Source organism: Convolutriloba macropyga, chromosome 11 (assembly GCF_964194025.1).
Source record: "Convolutriloba macropyga chromosome 11, txConMacr16.3, whole genome shotgun sequence".
NCBI lineage: Eukaryota > Metazoa > Xenacoelomorpha > Acoela > Convolutidae > Convolutriloba > Convolutriloba macropyga.
The window spans coordinates 8,006,880-8,030,226 of record NC_134478.1 but is presented as its reverse complement, the minus strand read 5'-3'; the positions used below and the strand labels follow the sequence as shown (position 1 = coordinate 8,030,226).

General features: G+C 35.6%; 1 protein-coding gene across 1 annotated transcript in view; it reads left to right on the top strand.

The window, feature by feature from the left end:
* The window catches only part of LOC142349484 (coiled-coil domain-containing protein 89-like), a 188,827-nt gene extending 168,634 nt beyond the window's left edge, over positions 1 to 20,193 (top strand). The window contains exons 2-5 of the mRNA XM_075401073.1: positions 8,415 to 8,715; positions 12,228 to 12,432; positions 13,190 to 13,287; positions 19,684 to 20,193. Of these exons, the coding sequence (XP_075257188.1) occupies positions 8,448 to 8,715; positions 12,228 to 12,432; positions 13,190 to 13,287; positions 19,684 to 20,087 (975 nt within the window). The 5' untranslated portion in view covers positions 8,415 to 8,447 and the 3' untranslated portion in view covers positions 20,088 to 20,193. The remainder of the gene's footprint in view (positions 1 to 8,414; positions 8,716 to 12,227; positions 12,433 to 13,189; positions 13,288 to 19,683) is intronic.
* The last annotated feature ends 3,154 nt before the right edge of the window (positions 20,194 to 23,347 follow it).

Below are 23,347 nucleotides of genomic sequence, written 5' to 3'. Positions count from 1 at the left end.
ACAAAAACTGATTTTCAAACTTCTCTTATGACAGTACAAACTTTTCTTATAATAAATCGTTCAATTAACAAGAGTTAACATTATTTGATTTTTGAGTAAGTGGTAGACTCTTTTCTTATTAAGAGGGGGCTGTTTGAGTGTCACACGTATAAAAAGAGACGTATTAAAGATCTTGGATTTCAGAGTTGAAGATTTAACCTGAAAAATTACATGATTTTTTTATTACCTGATTTACGGGTGAATGGCGGTTGCCATGTGTAAAGAAAACAAAATAGCCATTTGATGAGACAAAGCTCGGGCTTCGAGAAATATCAACGAAACTGACATTTCTTTGTTGACTTGGTTAATGTACCACGATGATAGAACCGATATTGGGTACTGACCAAAAGGAGGTATAAATTCTTTCATTGATTGCCAAACCTAACATCAGAGCTAACCACTCTATTGAACCTTCATTTATTTAAACCAATTTTTCCTCCACTATAATCTACCATTTAATATAACTTCTAACTTTGTATTTTAAACAAGTGCCACTCTAAACTAACCAGAGTTATGAAATATAGCGCACGGGCGGCTGCTACATAGCAATTTGCGTCAGTTAGAAAGCTATATTTACCGACGCGTTTGGTGTAACTGGCATCATCATCTTAAACTCTTTTTAGAGTCAATTTAATGACAATTAAAATCATTTCATTTCAATTATGAAATAAGACAGTAATTTAAGAGTTTCTCGGAATTGTGTTTCATCGTTTTCATTTGAAAATATATATGGATTTTCAATCTTGGCTTTCATAGTATAAGAGTTCTCAGGAATTTTGATTGTTTCGGTTAGCGTAAGAAGGTTTTAATTCTCAAAAAAAATTCCGAATAAAACAACATTACTAATCCTAACTAATTTGTTAATGTTTCCTCCTGGTTTTGGTACTCGTCGTGCGTGTTCAGCAATGGCCTTTATTGTGCTATATGTATTGCTTTGAGTGTCATGAGGTTTTGTGGATCATTGCGCTGCTAAATTTTTCGTCAACCTAGCTCGCGTGAGCTGCCACGACAACCTTTTGAAGCTGACTTACAGTTAAATCTTTTTTGATAATTCACCATCCACGTGGTTATATGTCTTAAGGTTTGCCCGACATAGGTAGAATTGCATCCACTACAAACTTTTTTGTATGCCACGTGCAAATTTGAGTAATGATCAGAATTAGACTTGAATGATAGTAAGCATGTTTTGATTTTTTTGATGTGTAGATCCCTCCGATGTCTTTATTTGGAATAGTTTCATTTAACCTAATGTTTAATTAGCCTCTATATTGTAGATTAAGTGACGGCATTTTATTCCCGGTTAGCTTAACCGTCTGTTTGATAATATTAGCTACCATTATATTTAAAAAAAGCATTTGTCACTTCCAGTTTGAGTGTTGATCTTTCCATAATGAGATGGATGTCACGGGAGTAAAGACAACAGGGCATTTTTAGAGATAGAAATCTTAGTATATAAACTTTTCGATCTCCTCGGTTGGTGCCCCCAGTACGCTTTGCACCCTCCAATTTCAGAACAAGTGCCTTTTTATAGTGATTCAGGATTCAAAAATATGTCTTATACGCTGGGGAAGAGGGGAGGTTGCAAATAATATGCACCCACTAAGCTGCGGAAGCATACACAAAAAACTTCCAAATTTTTAATTTAGTGAACCAGTTTGCTCATTCGCTCAAGCTCAGTTGTTTCAAGTTTTTGTCATGGTATCAGACTCAATGTTTCGATAATATATCCCAGTACATTTTCAAAATGTAATAGAAAAAAGTAAAAATTAGAAATGTTTAACTTGTGATGAGGACTTCCTGGAATAGATAAAACGTGGCGCATTAGTATTTTTTGGGAACCTCAGCAGGCGCATAGAAGCACGCTGGTTGTGCGCCTGTTTTTCGTAATTTTATGTAAAATATGCTACTGAGATGTCTTGTTTTTTCATTTCAAGTAAAATTTAAAGTTCTTGTTTTGATATAAGTTCCTCATGACATTTAAAACATTTAAATTAGAAATGTACTGGAAATCACCATGAAAAGAAGAAGTTTGAAAGCAAGTGATTTTTTTTTAGTCTGGAGTGTTTTTTTATGGCTAACCTGAGATATAGCAGTTCGCTCACTTCCACGATGATAGAACCGATATTGGGTATTGACCAAAAAGAAAATTGAAATTCGTTCATTGATCGCCAAACCTACCATCAGAGCTAACCACTCTATTGAACCTTCTTTTATTTAAACCAATTTTTCTTCCACTGTAATCCACCAATTAAATTAACTTCTAACTTTGTATTTTAAACAAGTGCCACTCTAAACTAACCAGAGATATAAAATATAGCGCACGGGCGGCCGCTACATAGCAATTTGCGTCAGTTATAAAGCTATATTTACCAGCGTGTTTGGTGTATCTAGCATGATCATGTTAAACTCTTTTTGGAGTCAATTTAATGACATTTAAAATCATTTCAATTCAATTATGAAATAAGACAGTAATTTAAGAGTTTCTCGGAATTGTGTTTCATCGTTTTCATTTGAAAATATATTTGGCTTTTCAATATTGTCTTTCACAGTATAAGAGTTCTTAGGAATTTGGATTGTTTCGGTTAGCGTAAGAAGGTTTTATATCTCCAAAAAATTCCTAATAAAACAACATACAACATTACTAGTCTTAACTAATTTGTTAATGTTTACTCTTGGTTTTGGTACTCATCGTGCGTGTTCGGCAATGGCCCTTGTTGTGCTATATGTATTGCCTTGAGTGTCATGACATTTTGTGGCTCATTGCACTGCTAAATTTTTTGTCAACCAAGCTCGCGTGAGCTGCCACGACACTCCTATTCAGGCTGACCTACATTTAAATCTTTTTTTGATAATCCGCCATCCACGTGTTTATATGTCTGAAGGTTTGCCCGACATAGGTAGAATTGTATCCACTAAAACCTTTTTGTATGCCACGTGCAAATTTGAGTAATGATCAGAATTAGACTTGAATGATTGTAGGCATGTCTTGGTTTTCTTTGAGGTGTAGATCCCTCCAATGTATTTTTTTTATAAGAGTTTCATTTAATCTTATGTTTATTTAGCCTTTATATTGTAGATTAAGTGACGGCATTTCATTCTCGGTTTGCTTAACGGTCTGTTTGATAGTATTAGCTACCATTATATTCAAAATAAGCATTTGTGACTGCCAGTTTGAGTGTTGATCTTTCCATTATGAGATGGATGTCACTGGAGTACAGACAGCAGGGCAACTTCAGAGACAGAAATCTTAGTATATAATTTTTTCGATCTCCTCGGTTTGTGCCCCAGTACGCTTTGCACCCTCCAATTTCAGAACAAGTGCCATTTTATAGTTATTCATGATTTAAAAATATGTCACATACGTTGAGGAAGGGAGATGTTGCAAATAATATGCACCCACTAAGCTGGTGAAGCATAAACAAAAAAGATCCAGGTTTTTAAATTTAGTGAACCAGTTTGCTCATTCGCCTCATGCTCAGTTGTTTCAAGTTTTTGTCTTGGTATTAGCGTCAATATTTCGATAATATATCCCAGTACATTTTCAAAATGTAATAGAAAAAAGTAAAAAGTAGAAGAAATGTTTAAGTTGTGATGAGGACTTCCTGGAATAGAAAACACGTGGCGCATTGGTTTTTTTGTGAATCTCAGCAGGCGCATAGGAGCGCGCTGGTTGTGCGCCTGTTTTTCGTTATTTTAGGTAAAATATGTCTTTGAGTTGTCTTGTTTTTTTCGTTTAAAGTAAAGTTTAAAGTTCTTTTTTTGATATAAGTTCCTTATGAAATTTAAAAAATTTTTAAATAGAAATGTACTGGAAATGACCATGAAAAAGAAGTCTGAGAACAAGTGATTTGATTTTGAGTCAGAAATGTTTTTTTGCTCAATGACACCCTAATGCTACCATTCCTCTACTGAAGCCAACCGCGCGTCAGTCGCTTGAACGCAATTCAACCAACTTTAGTCAGTTAAGTTTAGTATTTTACAAAAGAAATTGATTTTAATTCAGCAAGATTTCTTTCGGTCGAAATGGTTTCGATTTCTTTTTCTGCGATAACCATTTTTTGCCTTGTATCTGCATAGTGTGATATCTTTTGCTATGAAATTTATGCATAGTTAGGTTCATCCTTGTCTATAATTTACACCCGTTGAACAGCCACCCCCGACATTGTCAGATACTCAAACCCATTGATCTTAAGATTCTGTTCACCTGCGAGGAGGTGGAGTTTGGTGCTAAGGTTGCTGCACATATATGCATATCAAATGCAGCGGCCTGTTAACTAGAAACAATCACCATCCAAATTTCATTTGAAAACATTGCATTGAATATTCAAAAATTGACCATCGAGAAAGAGTTTGACAATCCCTAACTCCTTCAAACGAGGCACACTTGTAACCATGCGACATTTGGATAAAATTTCAAGACAAAAAAACATAAACTCTACATAAAATTTGCAATTAAATAGTTGATTGGAAAGCAATCCTCTGTGCCATTACCAATAAATAAAGTAGGTTTCAATATTGCCGATGTTATGATCATCATTCTCACTAAGACGCTAATTGATGGGCATATTACAGAATGCCTATGATTTACACCATGTTAATGCGGTATTTACTGCTCGCAAAATGCAAAGTTGAAATTGAAGCTTTAATAACAAAAATATTCTTTAGAAGGCTCGATCCGCAGATCAAGTGAAATTTCGACAGCCTGGTCGTTGAGGCCAAGGCACTTCGGGAGCTTTTAGGGAAATTAAAAAGAAAATAAAATTTGGATGAATTTAAAGCCTTTGACAAACAAATGGAGTCTCGTAAGATATCGAATGCTTCAAGATGCCTTTCAGACGATGCAAATATGTTGTGCTATTGACATCTGATGATGTGTTTATCAAAAAAACGTGCACCGCAATCGATGTTTTGCAAGAGAAGCACCATTATAATCAGAAAGCCGACCTTAAATAGGCAGTAACCGTTCTGAAAAATCTGGATCTGCCGTTCCATTATTCCATTTTTGAAAAACTAAATGGCCCTGAATTAAACGCTCAGCAATGAAAACAAATGGCAGCCATGGCCCATTTGGTCCTAATGCAGGGGAATGGAGAAGAACTTCGACATCATACAAATCCTCCTTAATCAATCTTGTCTAAACAGTGTCCAAACTTGCCATCAGAAATGCCACCAAAGAACTATTTTTTTCTAATAACGATAGTTTCCTGACTGCACTAGATTTAGCCTCTGGGTTCAATCAATTTGCATTGGCGAGATCTTCAGACGAATTATAGGTAGGATTATAGTGAAGTGAGTTAATTGAGATCTCAATTTAATTGGGGGAAACGTCAGATGTGCCTTAGACAGAACAGTGGCAACGATAATGCTACCCATGCACTCCGACAACGCTTTCATAAAGATCCTACTAAAGAAATCGTTCTCATTGATGTCAGGAACGCGTTCAATGGCTTGAATAGAGATTTGGCTCCAAAAAACATCAAAAACTTTTGTCCCCTAGTTTATACAGCAATCACAAAGTTTACTCAGACATAATCAGACCTTTTTGTTGATAAAAGAGTAATCAAATCGCAGGAAGGACCAACACAAGGAGATTCAATAGCCATAGAAAATGATGGAGTGTCTACATTGCCTCTCATCGACATGCTTGAGGATCAATATTTGACCCATAAATGGTACGCATATGACGGTAATGTGGTCGGTAGCTTTGAATCACTACGAATTGTGCTAAATAAGCTCTATGATCATCGCGGTGCATTTGGTTATATTGTGATCAGATGTTATCTCATTACACAACCTGAGTTTGTTAATAAGGGAACCACGTTTTTCCGGAATTAGATGTTGATGTTATTGAAGGTCATCGATATCTGGGTTCCAGTTATTGGTTCTGATCAAAGCAGCATCGATTTGCTGAAAAAAACATTGAATAACTCTTACAGAATTGAGAATCACCGAAAACAGTATGGTGTCCTCTCAGTTTATGTACAAATTTATTTACAAATGGACTGCAGCATAAAATGACTTTTTCTGCTAGGACTAATCCAAACACGGACAGTCTGCTGAAGGAAGCAGTAAAATTAATTGACAAAAATCTTATGACTTCAATGTTGAAACATCCCTCTTACAATGACAGATACCGTAAGGTTTATTCTCTTCCAGTTAAAGACGGTGGCCCAGGCATTCTTATTCCTGAAGACAGGGGAAACGAATATGAACTATCCTTTCGGATTTGTGAGAGTTTACGGAATCGTAACGCTATAGATGCAGAGCTTCCTCAGGAAAAGAATCCTTAAGAAAATCAGAGGAGAAAAACAGAAATAAGCCAGATCGAAAACCCTGGCAAAAAACTCTCATCAAGAAAAAGGAGACATTTTCTCTAGATTTGGCTATGGAGAAAGGAGCATCATGCTTGCTAAACTCGCTTCCATGGAAAAGATTTCATTTTGATTTAGTCAAGTGAGAGCTTAGAGATGGAATTGCTCTTTGATATGAATGGGATCCCGCAAAATTGCCGTCAACATGCGCTTTTGGAGAAAAATGTAATGTAGCACATGCTCTTAAGACAGGGCTCCAAGTCATTGTCCATAAGGGGGCTATACGCACAAAAGACACAACAGTATTCGCGACTCTTTTGCGAACATGCTCAATGAGGTGTGCGATGATTTCGAAATAGAGCCCTGTCATCAGACTTTGCAAGGGGACACCTTCGCAAGTAGAACTTAGAACTACAACTACTGATGACAACGCTCGACAAGATATCAAAGCTAATTGCTTCCTCGTTTCACGTTTCAGCAGAACATTCTTTGATGTGAAAGTTTGTAATCCTTAATGTTGTTGTTGTTGTTGTTGTTGGGGATTTTCTTTACAGAAGGGAATTCTCCCGATCAAAACAGTTATAGAGAATTAGTCCATGTATCTCTGCAGTGTTGACAGTTACAACAGATCTGCCACGTGCAGACTTTTTCTGGTTTGTACCGCATCATGATATCATTCTACATTTGTTTTAGAATTCTGTGTTTTAGGCCGTGTTGATTTCCGAAGTGAATTCTGTGATGAAGTCTGTTGACTATCCTTTGGGTGCGAAAGAAGAATTAGCCGCGAGATTTTTCGAGTTGTTTTTTTTGTCAAGTCAAAGTAATCGTCTCTTCGCGTTGATCTGTTTCCCGGCAGCACCGGCTGTTTTGAATTTGCTGGTTGAATTTGTTGAAGACTTGATAGTAGTAGAAGATCATTGAGCTGATAGTGCATTGGCAAGGGTAATAGATTTGACAAAGGTAGTTGTTCGATGTAACTCAGTGTCTTGCTATTTGTTAGCCAGGACACAACCTTTCGTTGAAACCGTTCCAAGTTTCGCATATCTCCTCGGTTTAAGTTACAGCACTAGGATCCATACATTAGAACTGGCAGAATCATCGATTTGTAAAGTCCCAGTTTGATGCGCATATTATCTTTAAGGCTACATTTCTCAGGGAATAGAAGACTCGGTTAGCTTTCTTCATTCTTCTAAGTGGATTTTCCAAGTCAAATCAGATTGTATCCGAATCCCTTAGTCCTTTACACCAGCTGAGGTTTGAAGGAGACTTCCACACAGGTAGAAGTGGTTTTTTGGACCTTTGAACAAAACTTTGGCGCATTTTTCAATAGCTAGACCCATTTTGTTTCGGGTGACCCAGTCTTCCAGTGCGTCGAGTTTACTGTGTACTTGGTCTGCTGGTGTTCCAATGTGGAGTATTTTTAGGTCATCCGCGAACATAAAGGGTTCGCATAAAGGGTATGCGAAGAGTTGACCAAGAAGCATACCGGATTCCTACAAATATCACGAGTCCATCAAGAAGCTGAAATACGAGCAAAGTATAATCGAATTCGAGAAGTCCACCTGTCCGTTAATCTTCTCATGTACAGGAGGAGCTGGTCCATCAGCATCAAAAGCCATACAGAGGTTGGCATCCAGGATCAGCTATAAGAAGATTCACATTCGGACGTGATCACGTACATTAGGATAAAATTAAGTTTCGCTCTTTTGCGTTGCCCCATACTCTGCCTCCGTGGCGCACACTGCAGTAGAACCGTCAATATTTTAATATCTAATTTTGATTCAAAATCACCGCATTATATTCTGATTGCTATTTACCAAATCTATTATGAATATAATTCTGATGCTTCAATTTCTATCTTTTGCATCTGATGCTTTAATTTTTAACTACTGTCAAGATTTATAAATACATAGGAGTTGACCGACTACCCTTTTAGGGGAGGGGTTTTCTCCTAATTGACTTTTTTTCTTTTAAAAAAAGAATTTTTCAAACGGTGCTCGAGTTCGCCAAAAATTTTGTCTACAAATGCTTGAAGTAGAGTGCATAATTTTTATTGTGCTACAGATCTTAATGTAGAACAGCATATTTGAAAAAAAAATGGAAGAAGATGTCAAGAAAGCACTTGAGGCTTGTAGAAACCTGAATTCAATTGACAAGACAGAAATAGGGTTGCTCAAATCGAGGATTGACGAACAAAGCAATCTGATCATGATTTTGAAAGCTCGAGCCGACGAGGAGTACAAACGAAGGAAAAGCTTTGAGAATATTGTTGATGAGTTACAGCAGACAGTAACCGATTACGAAGAACAGTTAACAATAGAGAAAGCAAAATTCGGCATGCTGGAGGAAAAGTTTGACATTCTTGGTAATTCGATGTTCTGAATTCGATATTTTATATAGCGGTAAATTAAACCCCAGGAAATAAGTCCACGATAAAATTCAACTCAAATTTATATGATAGGTTGTGCGGTTCTGCACTTGGCACAGAAAGTTCCAACAAGTCCTGAGTTTTAAAGAATTGCATGAAACACCTGAAAATTTCTGATTGGAAGAGCAGGCAAATTGACAATTACGAGGCAAACCTGCAAAAACTAGCTTGAACAAATTTATAGAAAACAAAAAATTTCAATTGTGGGTACTGCTGGTATTAAGATATTGAGCAACAAAATTGCCTATCAATAAAGCACGAAAGCAAGAACAGAGAACTTGAAATGTAATGAAAATCTTGCTCGACATAAAAAAGCAAGCAAAGGCAAAAACAACAATAACAGAAATCGCAAATAAGTGAAAATCCTCTAAGTTTCGATAATTGACTTTCATTGCAAGAACTACTCCAAATTCTGAGAGTCTGCTGCGGGAAGCTGAAGGCATAATTGAGAAAAATCCTATTCCATCAATGTTAATTAAACCATCCCTCACGTTGATAATTGTCGGAAGGTTTTTTCTTCCTGTTGGAGAAGGTGGCCTAAACATTCTTCTACCTGAAGACAGGGCAGACGAATATCAAAGATCTATTCAGATTTGTGAACCCTTACTATATCTTAGCGCTGTAGATGCAAACTTTCATCAGGAAAAGTTTTTGAAAAAAAAACAAGGGAAAAGCAGGAACAGGCGCGAGCAAAAAATGGCATTGAAGGATCTCATCAATGAAAAACAGGTATATTATCTGTATTTGGCCATGGAAAAAAGAGCATCATGCTAGCTAAACGCACTTCTTTGAAAAGATATGTCGATCTAATCAAGGGAGAATTCGGAGATGGAATAGCCTTTAGCTCTGGATGGGATCCCGTAAAACTGTAATCACCATGCAGATCTGGAGAAATTTTTACTGTAGCTCACGCTCTTCATTGACCAAAGCAGAACACAGTGACATGCGTGGCTCTGTTGCCAAACTGCTCAATAAGGTTTGCGGTAATGTTAAACTAAAGCCTTACTTCAGACTTTGCAAGGTGAAACTTTTGCAATTAAAAGTACCACTACTGATAACGGTGCTTGACTAGATATCAATGCTAATGGTTTTTTCGAGTGACGCTTCTGAAGAACATTCCTCTATGTGAAATGTGAAAGTGTTTAATCCGTATGCTAAGAGTTGCCCAAGAAGAATACGGGATTCTTAGAAGTCCACGAGTCTATCAAGAAACTGAAACAAAGGATAATCGAAGTCGTAAAGGCCACCTTCTTTCCGTTAATCTTCTGTACAGGAGGAGTCGGTCCGTCCTCGTCGAAAGCCATAACAAGATTGGCTAACAGGATCAGCGCTAAGAAGGAGGATTGTTTTTCAGTCGTGATCACTTACGTCATGACAAAATTAAATTTCAGGCTTTTGCGTAGCTCCATACTATGCTTCCCTGGCTCGCGCTCTATGCGTCGGTCCCTGCAGTGAGAGCGTCGATCGGAACTATTGTACAGGAAGTGCCTCTGTTGTCCTAAATCTGTCTATTTTGATCCAAAAATATATGCTACAGTTTAATTGCTATTTTTGATATTTTTTGTTCATGATTCTGCTTCAGAGAAGGTTCTTAAAAGTTTATAGAAATAGCAAACATTTTCAATAATCAAAAACAATTGTAAAAAATAACATTGTTTGTTGTTAGAGTCGACTTTATCAACATAAACACAACTTCAGATGAAATTGTGTTTCTGATACGGAAGAGCAACTACCAATCGCTGGCAGAAACCAAATCGAAGAAGGAAACTGAAGCAAAAAGAATTAAAAAGCGAAACACGCAGGAAATTCTTAACTACTCTGGGCATACAAAACTTTAAAAACTGACTGTTTAACTTGTTTTTGGCCTTTCGAGCAACTTTCCACTAAGAATTGAGCAAACTGGTTTCAGGATCCACGTCGGCCCGACAAGTCTGCATGGTCCATATTCTCAACAAAGATCAAATTTTAAATTGGAAATTCAGATTAGACGGGAGAAGGCAAGAAACAAGCGGTCTCAGGAATCTAAAGAACACTGCTATTAAGGCATTAGGTATCAGTAGCAGGTGAAATGTCCAGAACATATTTTTTTTAATCAGCAATAACAACTTTTTTGGTCATTGAAAGAGAAACAAAATGAAAAAAAAAATAGAAAAAGAGCTCTTCAGCCACAAAACTCGAACTCAAATTAAAGCAACTTTTTCTTCACAGCCACTTGTTGACCATATGGAGCAAAATAGAGTCCAAAAACTATTATATTTTTATAGAACATTTTAAAAAATTGCAAAGATAACAGATTTATAGCAAATAATGGTGTTCAGATTTCAAAAACCGATTTTTTTTCATCTATCAGAAATCAAAAGGATTGTAGTTTAGACTTTTTCTGCGGGAGAGGAAAAAAACATTGTAATTTAACCCGTCATTCCCGAACGATTGAAGTCGAAAAACAGACAGATAAAGAGTGGTAAATTTTGTAATAAATGACATTTTCAACTTCAGTTTCGTTTACATTTTTGTCAAATGCTACATATAACTAATTTATAGGCCAACAGAAACTTAGATTAGCATGTGAATCACAACCAGAGTAAATAGGGACAAAACTAGCAATATTTCCAAAAAAATTTGCGAAGTGACTTGAAGTTCAATGATCTCCAGAAGCATTGTTGTGCTGCTAAAATGTTAGTCATAACACATCCGAGAAATTTACAGCTGTTTAGGTGGCCTATTCAGCTCATAAAATACAAAAAATCGTAAGAATATTAAATTTTGAGAACTTGAAAAACATAGCAAATTTCATCACTTTTTGGTGGTAAGTTATCAATGCATAACAGAAAAAGTTTATACTTCAAAACGCTGACGAACAAACGAGACCTAGATGAACAATTGAGGACCGTGAGCGGAGACAAAATCCAAACGTGTTTGTTATGCTGGTGGAGAGAAGAGTGTGTGTGTGGTGTGTGTGTGCGTGTGTGTGTGTGTGTGTGTGTGTGTGTGTGTGTGTGTGGGTGGTGTGTGTGTGTGTGTGTGTGTGTGTGTGTGTGTGTGTGTGTGGTGTGTGTGTGTGTGTGTGTGTGTGTGTACTTTTGTATGTGTGAGAGAGAGGGACATAGGGTAAACTTGGCATTTCATAATTTTTTTCTTTTGGATTTGAATTCTACACTTCAAGACCTTTCAAATAATGCCTTTTTGATCTTTCTAGAATGCGTTGAAAAGTTCTGGAGAAAAAAGAGGCTGTGATATAGTTCACCCATTACAACTAATGTTGCAACATTAACTTCTAAATTACTTTAAAAAATCCTGAATATCTTGGTAGAGGATAAAACATGGAATTTAAGTCAACTTTTAAATTACCTAAAAAACCTGATTATATTGAAAAAGATTAAAACATGTATGTAATTTTAAACCTGGCTATTGCATTCGCCTTCAATGGCCAGTGGATATACCTGTTTCAGCTGCGAACCATCAGGAGATGATAAAGTTCAAAGATGGCTATAAAATGGACAACGAAAAATTACGAGAGCGAAATGAAAGTTTGACGGACGAGATTAAATTTCTGCACGGCAACAGTCATGCTGAGAAAACTTTAGCTGTTCAGACCCTCGATCAAACCATCAAAAAGCTGCAGGCGGACTTGATTGCTTCACAAAGGGAAAATACGTAAGTTAAAAAAAGGCATTGCACTCGTATCATTGCTTTCAACTATTTTTCAAACAAAATGACACCGAGTTTCAGTTATAGACTCATTATTTATTTAATGTTTTCGAGTCGCTGCAAAAATGACATCGAACATGTGATTTTTTTAATTGCTCTCAAACGAAGTTTGTAGCAATTATATTAGTCCTGTCGGTCTTTTTTTTTATGCGATTTTTCGCTTGACCAATTTTTCGTCTGACGCTTTTGACTTTTCGTCCTCAAAAACGGGATAAACAGGTAGCGCCCAGCGGGCATTATGTGCTCTTAGAGCCTTTCAGGTCTGTTTCAGCTCAAACTGTCTTGGAGACTTATACTTATGGTGTGAGGGGCGGTTCTTAGAGGTTGACACCCCCCCCCCCCCCTTTGTTGACCCCCCACCCCCACTATTGGCTCCACCCCCCCCCCCCCCACCGCGCTTTTGCCCCCCCCCCCCCCACCCAGTGCTGCCCCCATCAGCCCCCGGTGCACCCCCCCCCCCCCCGTGGCTAGTTACTGACCAAGCCAACCGCTCGCCGGTCGTTTGAGAGCAATTCGCCCGACGTTAGTCGGTTATGTTTTTGTTTGTTTTTTTTCTGGGGGGGGGGGGGGGGGGTGTTTGATATCTCTCCAGTTGTTGGTTTACCTTTTGGTAGGATGTAATTTCACAGTTTCTACTAATGGACCTTTATTTACGTGCGACGATGTTCTAGTGTGGAGATCAAACATAAGGTGCTCATTTCAGTGAACAGACAAATGCGATGAGTGCCAAAGAGGAGAATTGGGAATGCGAGCGTGAGTCATTTGAGCGGCAGATTACATCACTCAACGACGCTTTAGATGGTTTGACGACTCATTTTACTACCATTATGAATGTTTCAATTGTGTTAAAATATGCCCTCCCTTCCGCTTTCGCGATCTCTATTGATACTTTTTCATGAGAGCTCTCAAAGGAATGGTTGTATTCACAGTGTCTTTGGATGTTATTTTTTTTGCTTGACCGGTTTTTAACTTTTCGATGGATATTTTTGCCCTTTAAGTCTTCAATTTTTCTGATTTTGAATTAAAGTTTACGATGATATCCTTAGCTTCCCGCAGTTTAATAGAAATAAAATGTAAAATAATAATTATAGCCGCGAAGCTGTAAGCTGAGTGGGCTATATTGCTGTGCTCTTGGTTTTTTTTACAATTCAAAGAATTTGAATTGTATTGAGGCGCTGTCTTCTTTTTAAAATCTGTTCACACATTTTCATGATTTTTGAAGTCAAATTGGGGTAGTGATTTTGGTCACGCCGAAACAGTATGTGGAGCGAAAAAGCGAGTAGTTTTGCGGCGTGAAATTTTTTTGCTTTAATTTTAAAGTAGAGTGAGAAAACGGTGTTTGAACAAAAATTTGCTTTCTCGCTACTGGTTTTTTGTTCACATGTGGCAATTTCACTTTGATTTTTACTGTTTTTTCAATTTTTTGGATTGGAGTTTTTTCTAAATAGTTTTCTCAATCCATTAATAATTCATTATAGTCCTAGTTTTTTGTTTCAACCAAATTTCCATTTATTGCTTGTGGTTATTTGTCCACATGCGACATTTTGACATTGATTTTCTTTTTAGGTCTAGTTATTTTGTTTAGTCAATAAAAACTCTTTGAATTGTACGTCAAGACTTGTTCTGCTATGTTTTTTACAATTCAAAGAATTTGAATTGTATTGGGGCGTTGTCTTTTTTTTAAGATCTGTTCACACATTTTCATGATTTTTGAAGTCAAATTGGAGTAGTGATTTTGGTCACGCCGAAACAGTATGTGGAGCGAAAAAGCGAGTAGTTTTGCGGCGTGAAATTTTTTTGCTTTAATTTTAAAGTAGAGTGAGAAAACGGTGTTTGAACAAAAATTTGCTTTCTCGCTACTGGTTTTTTGTTCACATGTGGCAATTTCACTTTGATTTTTACTGTTTTTTCAATTTTTTGGATTGGAGTTTTTTCTAAATAGTTTTCTCAATCCATTAATAATTCATTATAGTCCTAGTTTTTTGTTTCAACCAAATTTCCATTTATTGCTTGTGGTTATTTGTCCACATGCGACATTTTGACATTGATTTTCTTTTTAGGTCTAGTTATTTTGTTTAGTCAATAAAAACTCTTTGAATTGTACGTCAAGACTTGTTCTGCTATGTTTTTTACAATTCAAAGAATTTGAATTGTATTGGGGCGTTGTCTTTTTTTTAAGATCTGTTCACACATTTTCATGATTTTTGAAGTCAAATTGGAGTGGTGATTTTGGTCACGCCGAAAAAGCGAGTAGTTTTGCGGCGTGAATTTTTTCGCTCTAAATATAAAGCAGAGTGAGAAAACGGTGTTTGAACAAAAATTCGCTTTCTCGCTAGTGGTTTTTATGTTCACATGCGGCAATTTCACTTTAATGTTTACTGTTTTTTTGATTTTTTGGATCGGTTTTTTTTTCTAAATGGTTTTCCGAATCCATTCATAGTCCGTTCTAGGTCTAGTTTTCTGTTTAGTCAATGAAAATTCTTTGAATTGTACGTCAGGACTTGTTCTGCTATGTTTTATGTTTCGTCGTCTGACGCTCTTTTTCGTTTTACATTTGTTCACACAGCAAAGCTGAAAAAGTTTAATTTTCTGAATGACTTCTTCCTCTCACTAACGGCATCTGCGCGCGTGACGTTATTTCTCATTCTCTCTCTAGCAAATGTTTTAAGTTCATTTGCGTGATTAGATTTGGATCATACGTGACTTACCTCACTCAATAAAATGACTTTTGCACTTACATAAGTTTAATTTGAATTAGTTTAAGGTCAAAGGAACTCATATTTGCAGTAAAGGTTCCTAATAAAAGGCTTCTGTGGAATGAATTTTAACAAGCTTTATTTATATATCGCTGAATATTTTTACCTAGGTTTTTGAGCGGCATCGATTTTTTTCAATTTAGATCTGTATCTGTTTCTATCTCTATTATACGGCGGCACGCAAGTCTATTCTTTCGCAGCTATTCCGGCAATCTGCTGTTGTGTATGAATCTATTGAAAGTCAAATGGAACGTTCTGAAATTGATACGTAGTGTAACTTGAGTTTTTTTTAGTGTACCTCAAGTTTTCTTTTCTTTTGTTCATATCCGTGTCAATACAACTGTGATACTCGTGATGTGCAAGAAATCTATTGAGAACAATTTTTCTAGCGAAAGAGGAAATGTTCAAACAAATTTGAAATATGTTTCTCCTCTTGCTGGTTTTTCTGGCATCTTAACCAAACAATTCTGCGTGATTATTAGGGACAATTTGTGATAGAAACCAAAAAAGTGTAGGAATGGTATTAAAACTTTTTTTAATTTTCAGAAAGATCAATTTTTTAAGAATACTTAATTTTGTAGACTTCTGTGGGCATTTAGAGTCAAAACTGAAACCCACAACCTGAAAACTTTTCGCTGAAATTGAAATTGTCTGGATTGAATTTTCCATGAATTTGCTGAATTTTGGACACGTGAAACGCGGTCAACAGGAAAAATAATTTCATGAGAATTTTAATTTCTTTATTCCTACTCATTGTTCCTGATGCTTTAGATAACTTTCAACTTTGAGCTCTCCATTGGCATCCAGTTGGGCAACAAATTTAGTCTCCACAAAATGTGAAGTTGCTATTATATTTTTGCTTTTAAAAGATTTAACTCGAACTAGAGATTACTGAGAATATCACAGTTGCAAAAAATATACACTTTGCATCGTTACTCTTCCCCATTATTTCTAGTTGTTAATATGACAGTAAAGTTACTTGATTAGTTCCTTTAGTTTTTATGAAAAACCACTACAGAAAAGGCAATTAGTTGAGTCTTTTATATGTGTGCACTTAAGATTTCTTGTTTTTTTTTGGTAATGTTTTTTAAAAATTGTTAAATTGGATCTTGAGACACATCGAGTGGTGCAGATTTAATGAGTTGAATACGTTTTAATTTACAAAAATGGGTATTTGTTTATGCAAATTAATATTTGCTTGTTTTACGTAATTTTTTGTTACGATTGATTACTGTTGCTGATCTTTAACTTTCTACTTTTTTGTAAGTTCTTTTCTTTTGACAATTGGATGCTTTCATGTTTTTACTTCTGTAGCCCTTCTATTTCAATGTATGCGCTTTACTGGAATTCGGATTAAAGTTCTGTTTAAGTTCGGATTAAAGTTCTGTTTCGCATTGTTTAAAGTTCCGCTTTTTATAGCTGAAAAATTGTAAGCTGAGCGTAGCTATTTTGCGGTGCTCTTGGTTATTTGTTGTCGTATGGCGATCTTCGCTGCACATTTGTTCTAGAAGTTTTTCTTGGCTTTTTCTTGAATTTTGCGCGCGCATCCAGAAATTGTTTGTTGCAAAAATAAAATTGATTGTAAGATAAACGGGTAGTGCTCTCTGTTAGACACATCGACACATCGAGTGGTGCAGATTTACCGAGTGGAATACGTTTTAAATTAAAAAAATTGGTATTTGTTTATGCAAATTACTGTTTGTGCTTGTTTTACGTAATTTTTTATCGCGATTGATTGCTGTTGCTGATCTTTAACTTTCTTCTTCTATGTAAGTTCTTTTCTTTTGACTATCGAATGCTTTTTTATTTTTACTTTTGTAACCTTTTATTTTAATGCATGCTCTTTACTGGAGTTTTGAAACTTTCTGAAGCTGTTTAAAGTTTCGTGTGATTTTTTGTAGCTGCGAAGCTGTAAGCTGAGCGTAGCTATTTAGCGATGCTTTTTTGACTTTTTCAGGATTAATTTCCTGCTTTTTGCGCTCGCTCAACAAAATCCATTGTATGGTAAATGGTTACTGCTCTGTGTTAGTTGCTCGCAACCGGGGTCTGTGGGAATTGTTAAATTGATGTGTCTTCAATTTTACTTCTCGAATGACTTTTTGACCTGTTTAACTGAGTTTTGCCGAACCAACATTTGATTATACTCAGTTATATGTAGCCAAACTCAAATTGTAGTTTTTAACTGAATAAATTGTACAAAATTAAAATCAATGTAGTAATCTATACTGAGCTCTCATAAAACCATTTGAAACCCCATACTGATATATATTACCACCCTGGCACATGTTGTTTTTTAATTTTGATTGAAGTCAAATGGAACCTTCTCTAATGCCATATTTCTTCTTATTTCAGTTTCATTAGAAGTAGCGAATCTGACAGAATCTCTTAAAGAAGAAAAATCAGGCAACACATTAGCAGACTTAAAGAAAGATGAAGAAAAGTACATGCAATTATCACGCGATAGAGGGAAATTAGTCGAAGACAAAGTAGCTGAAATTAAGCGATTGTCAGACCGATTGCACACTGTTGAAAAAGAGTTGATTTCTTCTAAAGAGAGATTCGAATAGGAGGCTTTGAGGGTTGACAAAGATTTGCTGGTCCAAGATCTCAAATGGCGAACATAGGAAGTGGAAGAGAAATTGACTCAATACAAACGAGAATATTCGGCATTTGTATGTGAGCGGAATCAACGCTTGACCAAAATTTCCATGAATTTCCTGAATATGGGACACGTGAAACGCGGTCAACAGGAAAAACAATTTCATGAGAATTTAATTTTTTTATTCCTACTCATTGTTCCTGATGCTTTAGATAACTTTCAACTTTGAGCTCTCCATTGGCATCCAGTTGGGCAACAATTTTAGTATCCACAAATTGTGAAGTCACTATTATATTTTTGCTTTTAAAAGATTTAACTCGAAGTAGAGATTACTGAGAATATCAGTTGCAAAAAATATACGCTTTGCATCGTTACTCTTCCCTTATATTTCTAGTTGTTAATATGACAGTAAAGTTACTTGATTAGTTAGTTTTATTGAAAAACCACTACAGAAAAGCAACTAATTGAGGAAAGAAAGAGAAAATTATTTTTTTTGCTTGTTCTGTTTAAATGCTCATATATTAGCAATAGGATTTGTCATAAGTTCTTTTGGAGTCTTTTATATGTGTGCACTTAAGATTTCTTGTTATTTGGTTATGTTTTTTTTCAAAAAAAATGTTTAATTGGATCTTGAGACACATCGAGTGGTGCAGATTTAATGAGTTGAATACGTTTTAAATTACAAAAATTGGTATTTGTTTTTGCAAATTAATGTTTGTGCTTGTTTTACGTAAATTTTCGTTACGATTGATTATTGTTGCTGATCTTTAACTTTCTACTTCTATGTAAGTTCTTTACTTTTGACAATTGGATGCTTTTGTTTTTATTTTTGTAGCCTTTCTTTTTCAATGTATGCGCTTTACTGGGTTTCGGAAACATTGTTTCAAGTTTCGCTTTTTATAGCTGCAAAGTTGTAAGCTGAGCGTAGCTATTTTGCGGTGCTCTTGGTTATTTGTTTTGTCGTCTGGCGATCTTCGCTGCACATTTGTTCTAGAAGTTTGTTGATTGACTTTTTCTTGGTTATTTCTTGATTTTTGCGCTCGCATCCAGAAAATGTTCGTTGCAAAAATAAAATTGATTGTTAGATAAACCGGTAAGGCTCTCTGTTAGACACATCGAGTGGTGCACATTTACTGAGTGGAATACGTTTTAAATTACAAAAATTGGTATTTGTTTATGCAAATTAATGTTTGTGCTTGTTTTACGTAAATTTTTATTGCGATTGATTGCTGTTGCTGATCTTTAACTTTCTTCTTCTCTGTAAGTTCTTTTCTTTTGACTATTGAATGCTTTTTTATTTTTACTTTTGTAACCTTTTATTTTAATGCATGCTCTTTACTGGAGTTTTGAAACTTTCTGAAGCTGTTCAAAGTTTCGTGTGATTTTTTGTAGCTGCGAAGCTGTAAGCTGAGCGTAGCTATTTTGCGATGCTCTTTTGACTTTTCACGATTAATTTCCTGGTTTTTGCGCTCGCTCAACAAAATGCATTGTATGGTAAACGGTTATTGCTCTGTGTTAGTTGCTCGCAACCGGAGTCTGTAGGAATTGTTGAATTGATGTGTCTTCAATTTTACTTCTCGAATGACTTTTTGCCCTGTTTTAGTGAGTTTTGCCGAGCCAACATTTGATTATACTCAGTTATATGTAGCCGAACTCAAATTGTATTTTTTAACTGAATAAAATGTACAAAATTAAAATCAATGTAGTAATCTTTACTGAGCTCTCATAAAACCATTAGAAACACCATTGTGATATATATTACCACCCTGGCACAAGTTGTTTTTTAATTTCGATTGAAGTCAAATGGAACTTTCTCTAATTCCATATTTCTTCTTATTTCAGTTTCATTAAAAGAAGTAGCGAAGCTGACAGAATCTCTTAAAGAAGAAAAATCAAAATCAGGCGACACATTAGCAGACTTACAGAAAGATAAAGAAAAATACATGCAATTATCACGCGATAGAGGGCAACTAGTCGAAGATAAAGTAGCTGAAATTAAGCGATTGTCAGACCGATTGCACGCAGTTGAAAAAGAGTTGATTTCTGCTAAAGACAGATTCGAATCGGAGGCTTTGAGAATTGACAAAGATTTGCTGGTCCAGGATCTCAAACGTCGAACATCGGAAGCGGAAGAGAAATTGACTCAATACAAACGAGAATATTCGGCATTTGTATGTGAGCGGAATCAACGCTTGACCAAAGAAATTGAACTCAATAAACATTTAAAACAGTTGCTAAATGCTTAGTTGAAAGCGGACCTTTGGTAATACTATTTTTAATCTATCGTAGATTAGACTTATTTTATTGTAAATATGTGAATAGATGCGTTGTGAATATAACTTGTGTGTATGAGTTTTTTTTTCAAAGGAGCAGGTCATATAAGTCTCAAAATACCTTACGTATTGGTCTGACAGAATGGATGTTTTTGCAATTCGTTTTTAAATTCAACTAAAATTTGATTGCTAGAAAATGATTGAAGCACTGGTATAGGGAGAAATTGTTCTGCTATTTTGTCAACACATCTGTGTCAGTGTTAAGATAATAAGTTAAGATTGGTTTGAAACTGAAGTGTTTTTGTTCTCTTAAAGTATCAGTTCCTTTAAAGCTCTGGTGAGGACAATATTTCGTATTTTTTTCCAGCTATTTAAGATAATTTTTATCTTACCGTCCTTGAAAATCCCGGGATGGCCACCATAAATGTTTGTGGGAAACCATACGTGAGACATGGTTGTATGGCGTCTTCGATACCATACACAAGACCATGAAAAAATCAAAGGTGATCTGAAATGACCACTTTTGGATATCACTTATGTTTGCGGGGAACGTTGATTTCCTGCACGTTTATTTAACTGCTGAAAATATAGCTGCCAGTAGCTTCTAAAATTTGAACCAAAAAACTTTTAAAACGGACTGTCGTGTAACCACGTAGCTGTTTCAGATAATAAACAGATATATAACATAATACATAGATAACAGCCTTTAAGTTAATCATCAAATAAAAAAATTGCTCTGTGGGTTGAAATTCTATTGATCTTCATTTAAAAAATTGCAAAAAGTTTTGAAAATCAACTATCACTGAAAAGTTTGTTCTTTAGATAAAAGTTTAGTCAAGTAATGAATTAGTTCAAAGAAGTATAGCCTTAGACATTCAAATGATTTTCGTTGATTAAAATTTTTGTTGGATCTCCAAAATACGCTATTTCTAAGTATGTTTTCTATAGTAAGTCAGCTCAAAATTAGCTGAATTAATAGATACTTCTACAATTTTTACAACAATTGAGTTGTTTCGTAATTACTTTAGACAAGATTTTCCTTAATGCGTTGAAAGGCTATAGGTTACTAGTTATGACAAAAAACGCCTTTAAATTAGGCAAAACTTTGCTTTTCGAAAAAAAGAACAGAACTGAAGCTAATCACTGTGAGTTTTACAAGTTTTCAATTCGTTCGCTATTCAACGTCTAGTGATAACGTCACATTGTGATTGTGACAAGACTTCAAGGAAGATATACAATTATAAACAATAATCCAGAAATCAAAAAAATTATGCAGTCAAATGCAGTAACTAGAAAATCTTTCTCTCTGGAACGACAACTGTACCTTGAATAAGAGAGTTAGAGCTCAATTTGACAGAAACCATACTTAAAAGTTGAAATTTCTCGTAGTTTTTATTAGATTTTTTTTCAAAGTAACAACCAGTAGGTAGCAATTCAATGCGATAGGTTCACTTAGTACAAATGAACTTCTGATTACCGAGACTGAACAAAAGTACAACAAATGCTGGCAAAAGTCCAAAATATAATTTAAATTTAGAGAAACAGTGTCGAAGCCATGAAAACAAAGAAAAACTGTAAAATCGATTTTTTTAAAATAGTTCTTGAATACAATTTTCATTCTGATGATTGTAAAAATCCGAGCAACAAGAAAAACTTAAATGGAGCAAGAATTACGCTAAAAGTGAACAAATCACGTCAATCATTAAAAGTTGACAAAATTTCGAACAGCAGTAACTCGTTGAAAAGAACGAAATTGATGTTGAATTTTATGCTTGAAGCGCTTGCTAATGATATCACTTAAAAATCTTTAAAATGAAATTATCGATCGGCGAAAATGGACCGAAGAAAAACAAGTTGAGCATATAGTTCATCCCCTATGAGGTCGGAACAGCTATAAACTTTACCGAACACTCAGTTCCTGAATGATTTCCATTGACGTAAATGAAGTCAAACGGAGCCACTATATATTTTCAGTCTTAGTAGTAAATAATGAGAGCGGGGGGTATTCATGCGATACTAAACATGGGAATATAGGGAGTGATCATGAGTGGGAATTCCTAGGATCAAAAATATGTGATTTCAGGGGGTTATGGTGAGAGGGTAATCCTTGTGGTAATTAAACATGGGAATATAGGGGATGACATTAATTGGGTCTTTTATGATACTTAAACATGGGAATATAGGGGGTTTTTTAGGAGGGTATTTTTTTTACGATACTTAAACATGTGAATATAGAGAGTGATCCCAAGTTGGCATTCCTGGGATCATAAACGTGTGCATATAGGGCCTTATGCTGAGTGGATAATAATACGATACTTAAACATGGAAATATAGGGGTTTTTTAAATGGGTATTTCTTACGATACTTAAACATGGGAATATAGGGGGTTATTTCAAGTGGGTATTTTTACGATGAATAAACATGGGAATAAAGGGGATTATCCTAAGCGGTCATAACAGTATAGGGGTGGAAAGATGGGGGGGGGAGTTAAATGGGTCACCGTTGAAAACCTTAACAGTGGGAATAGGATTGGTTGAATTAAAATGCAATTTCTCAATATTTTTGTTTTCTATGTTTCTATCTCTTCCCTATACAACAAAAACTAGGTGAATAGGTTTCAAGTGTCATTTCTCAGAGGAGCGCCCAATGGCAACAATTGCAACGGTAGATTTGAAAAGTATTCACGAGTTATACCAGCAAGTGAAGAAAGAATATTCAGGGTATAGTGAAAGGTATCTGTATTTCTTAGCAACTTGTTTTTACTTGGATCCTGATCTTGATTTGGATATTGCACTCAAGTTAAGACCCTATGGTGGGCTCATTGGTATTGACAATTCCACACTTGACAAATACTTCAAAGCTTACAAAATTTTAAGGTTGCATGCTATTCTCCATGACGCTTCCGGTTTTGTCTTTGAACACAGCGAAAAAGGACCAGGTTATTCTTACGTATTGCCCTGTCTAGTCACAAATGAGTATCTCGGTCACGTCACAGGCATAGCTTTCTGTCTCTATGTGAAGACATTTAAGAAAAATTTGTTCAGTTTATTGGAATGTTGAAACTGCGACCAGTTGTTCTTGATATTGAAGGCTTTCGACAAAAGAAATCGGGTTTTATAATCAAAGAGCTTTCTGTGTGTTCTCATATTTACAGTGATACAGTTTCTTTCCTACTCCCAAGTTCATTCAATATACTTTCCTCAAGTGAACAAAAGTCTTACCAGTGGGTTTCA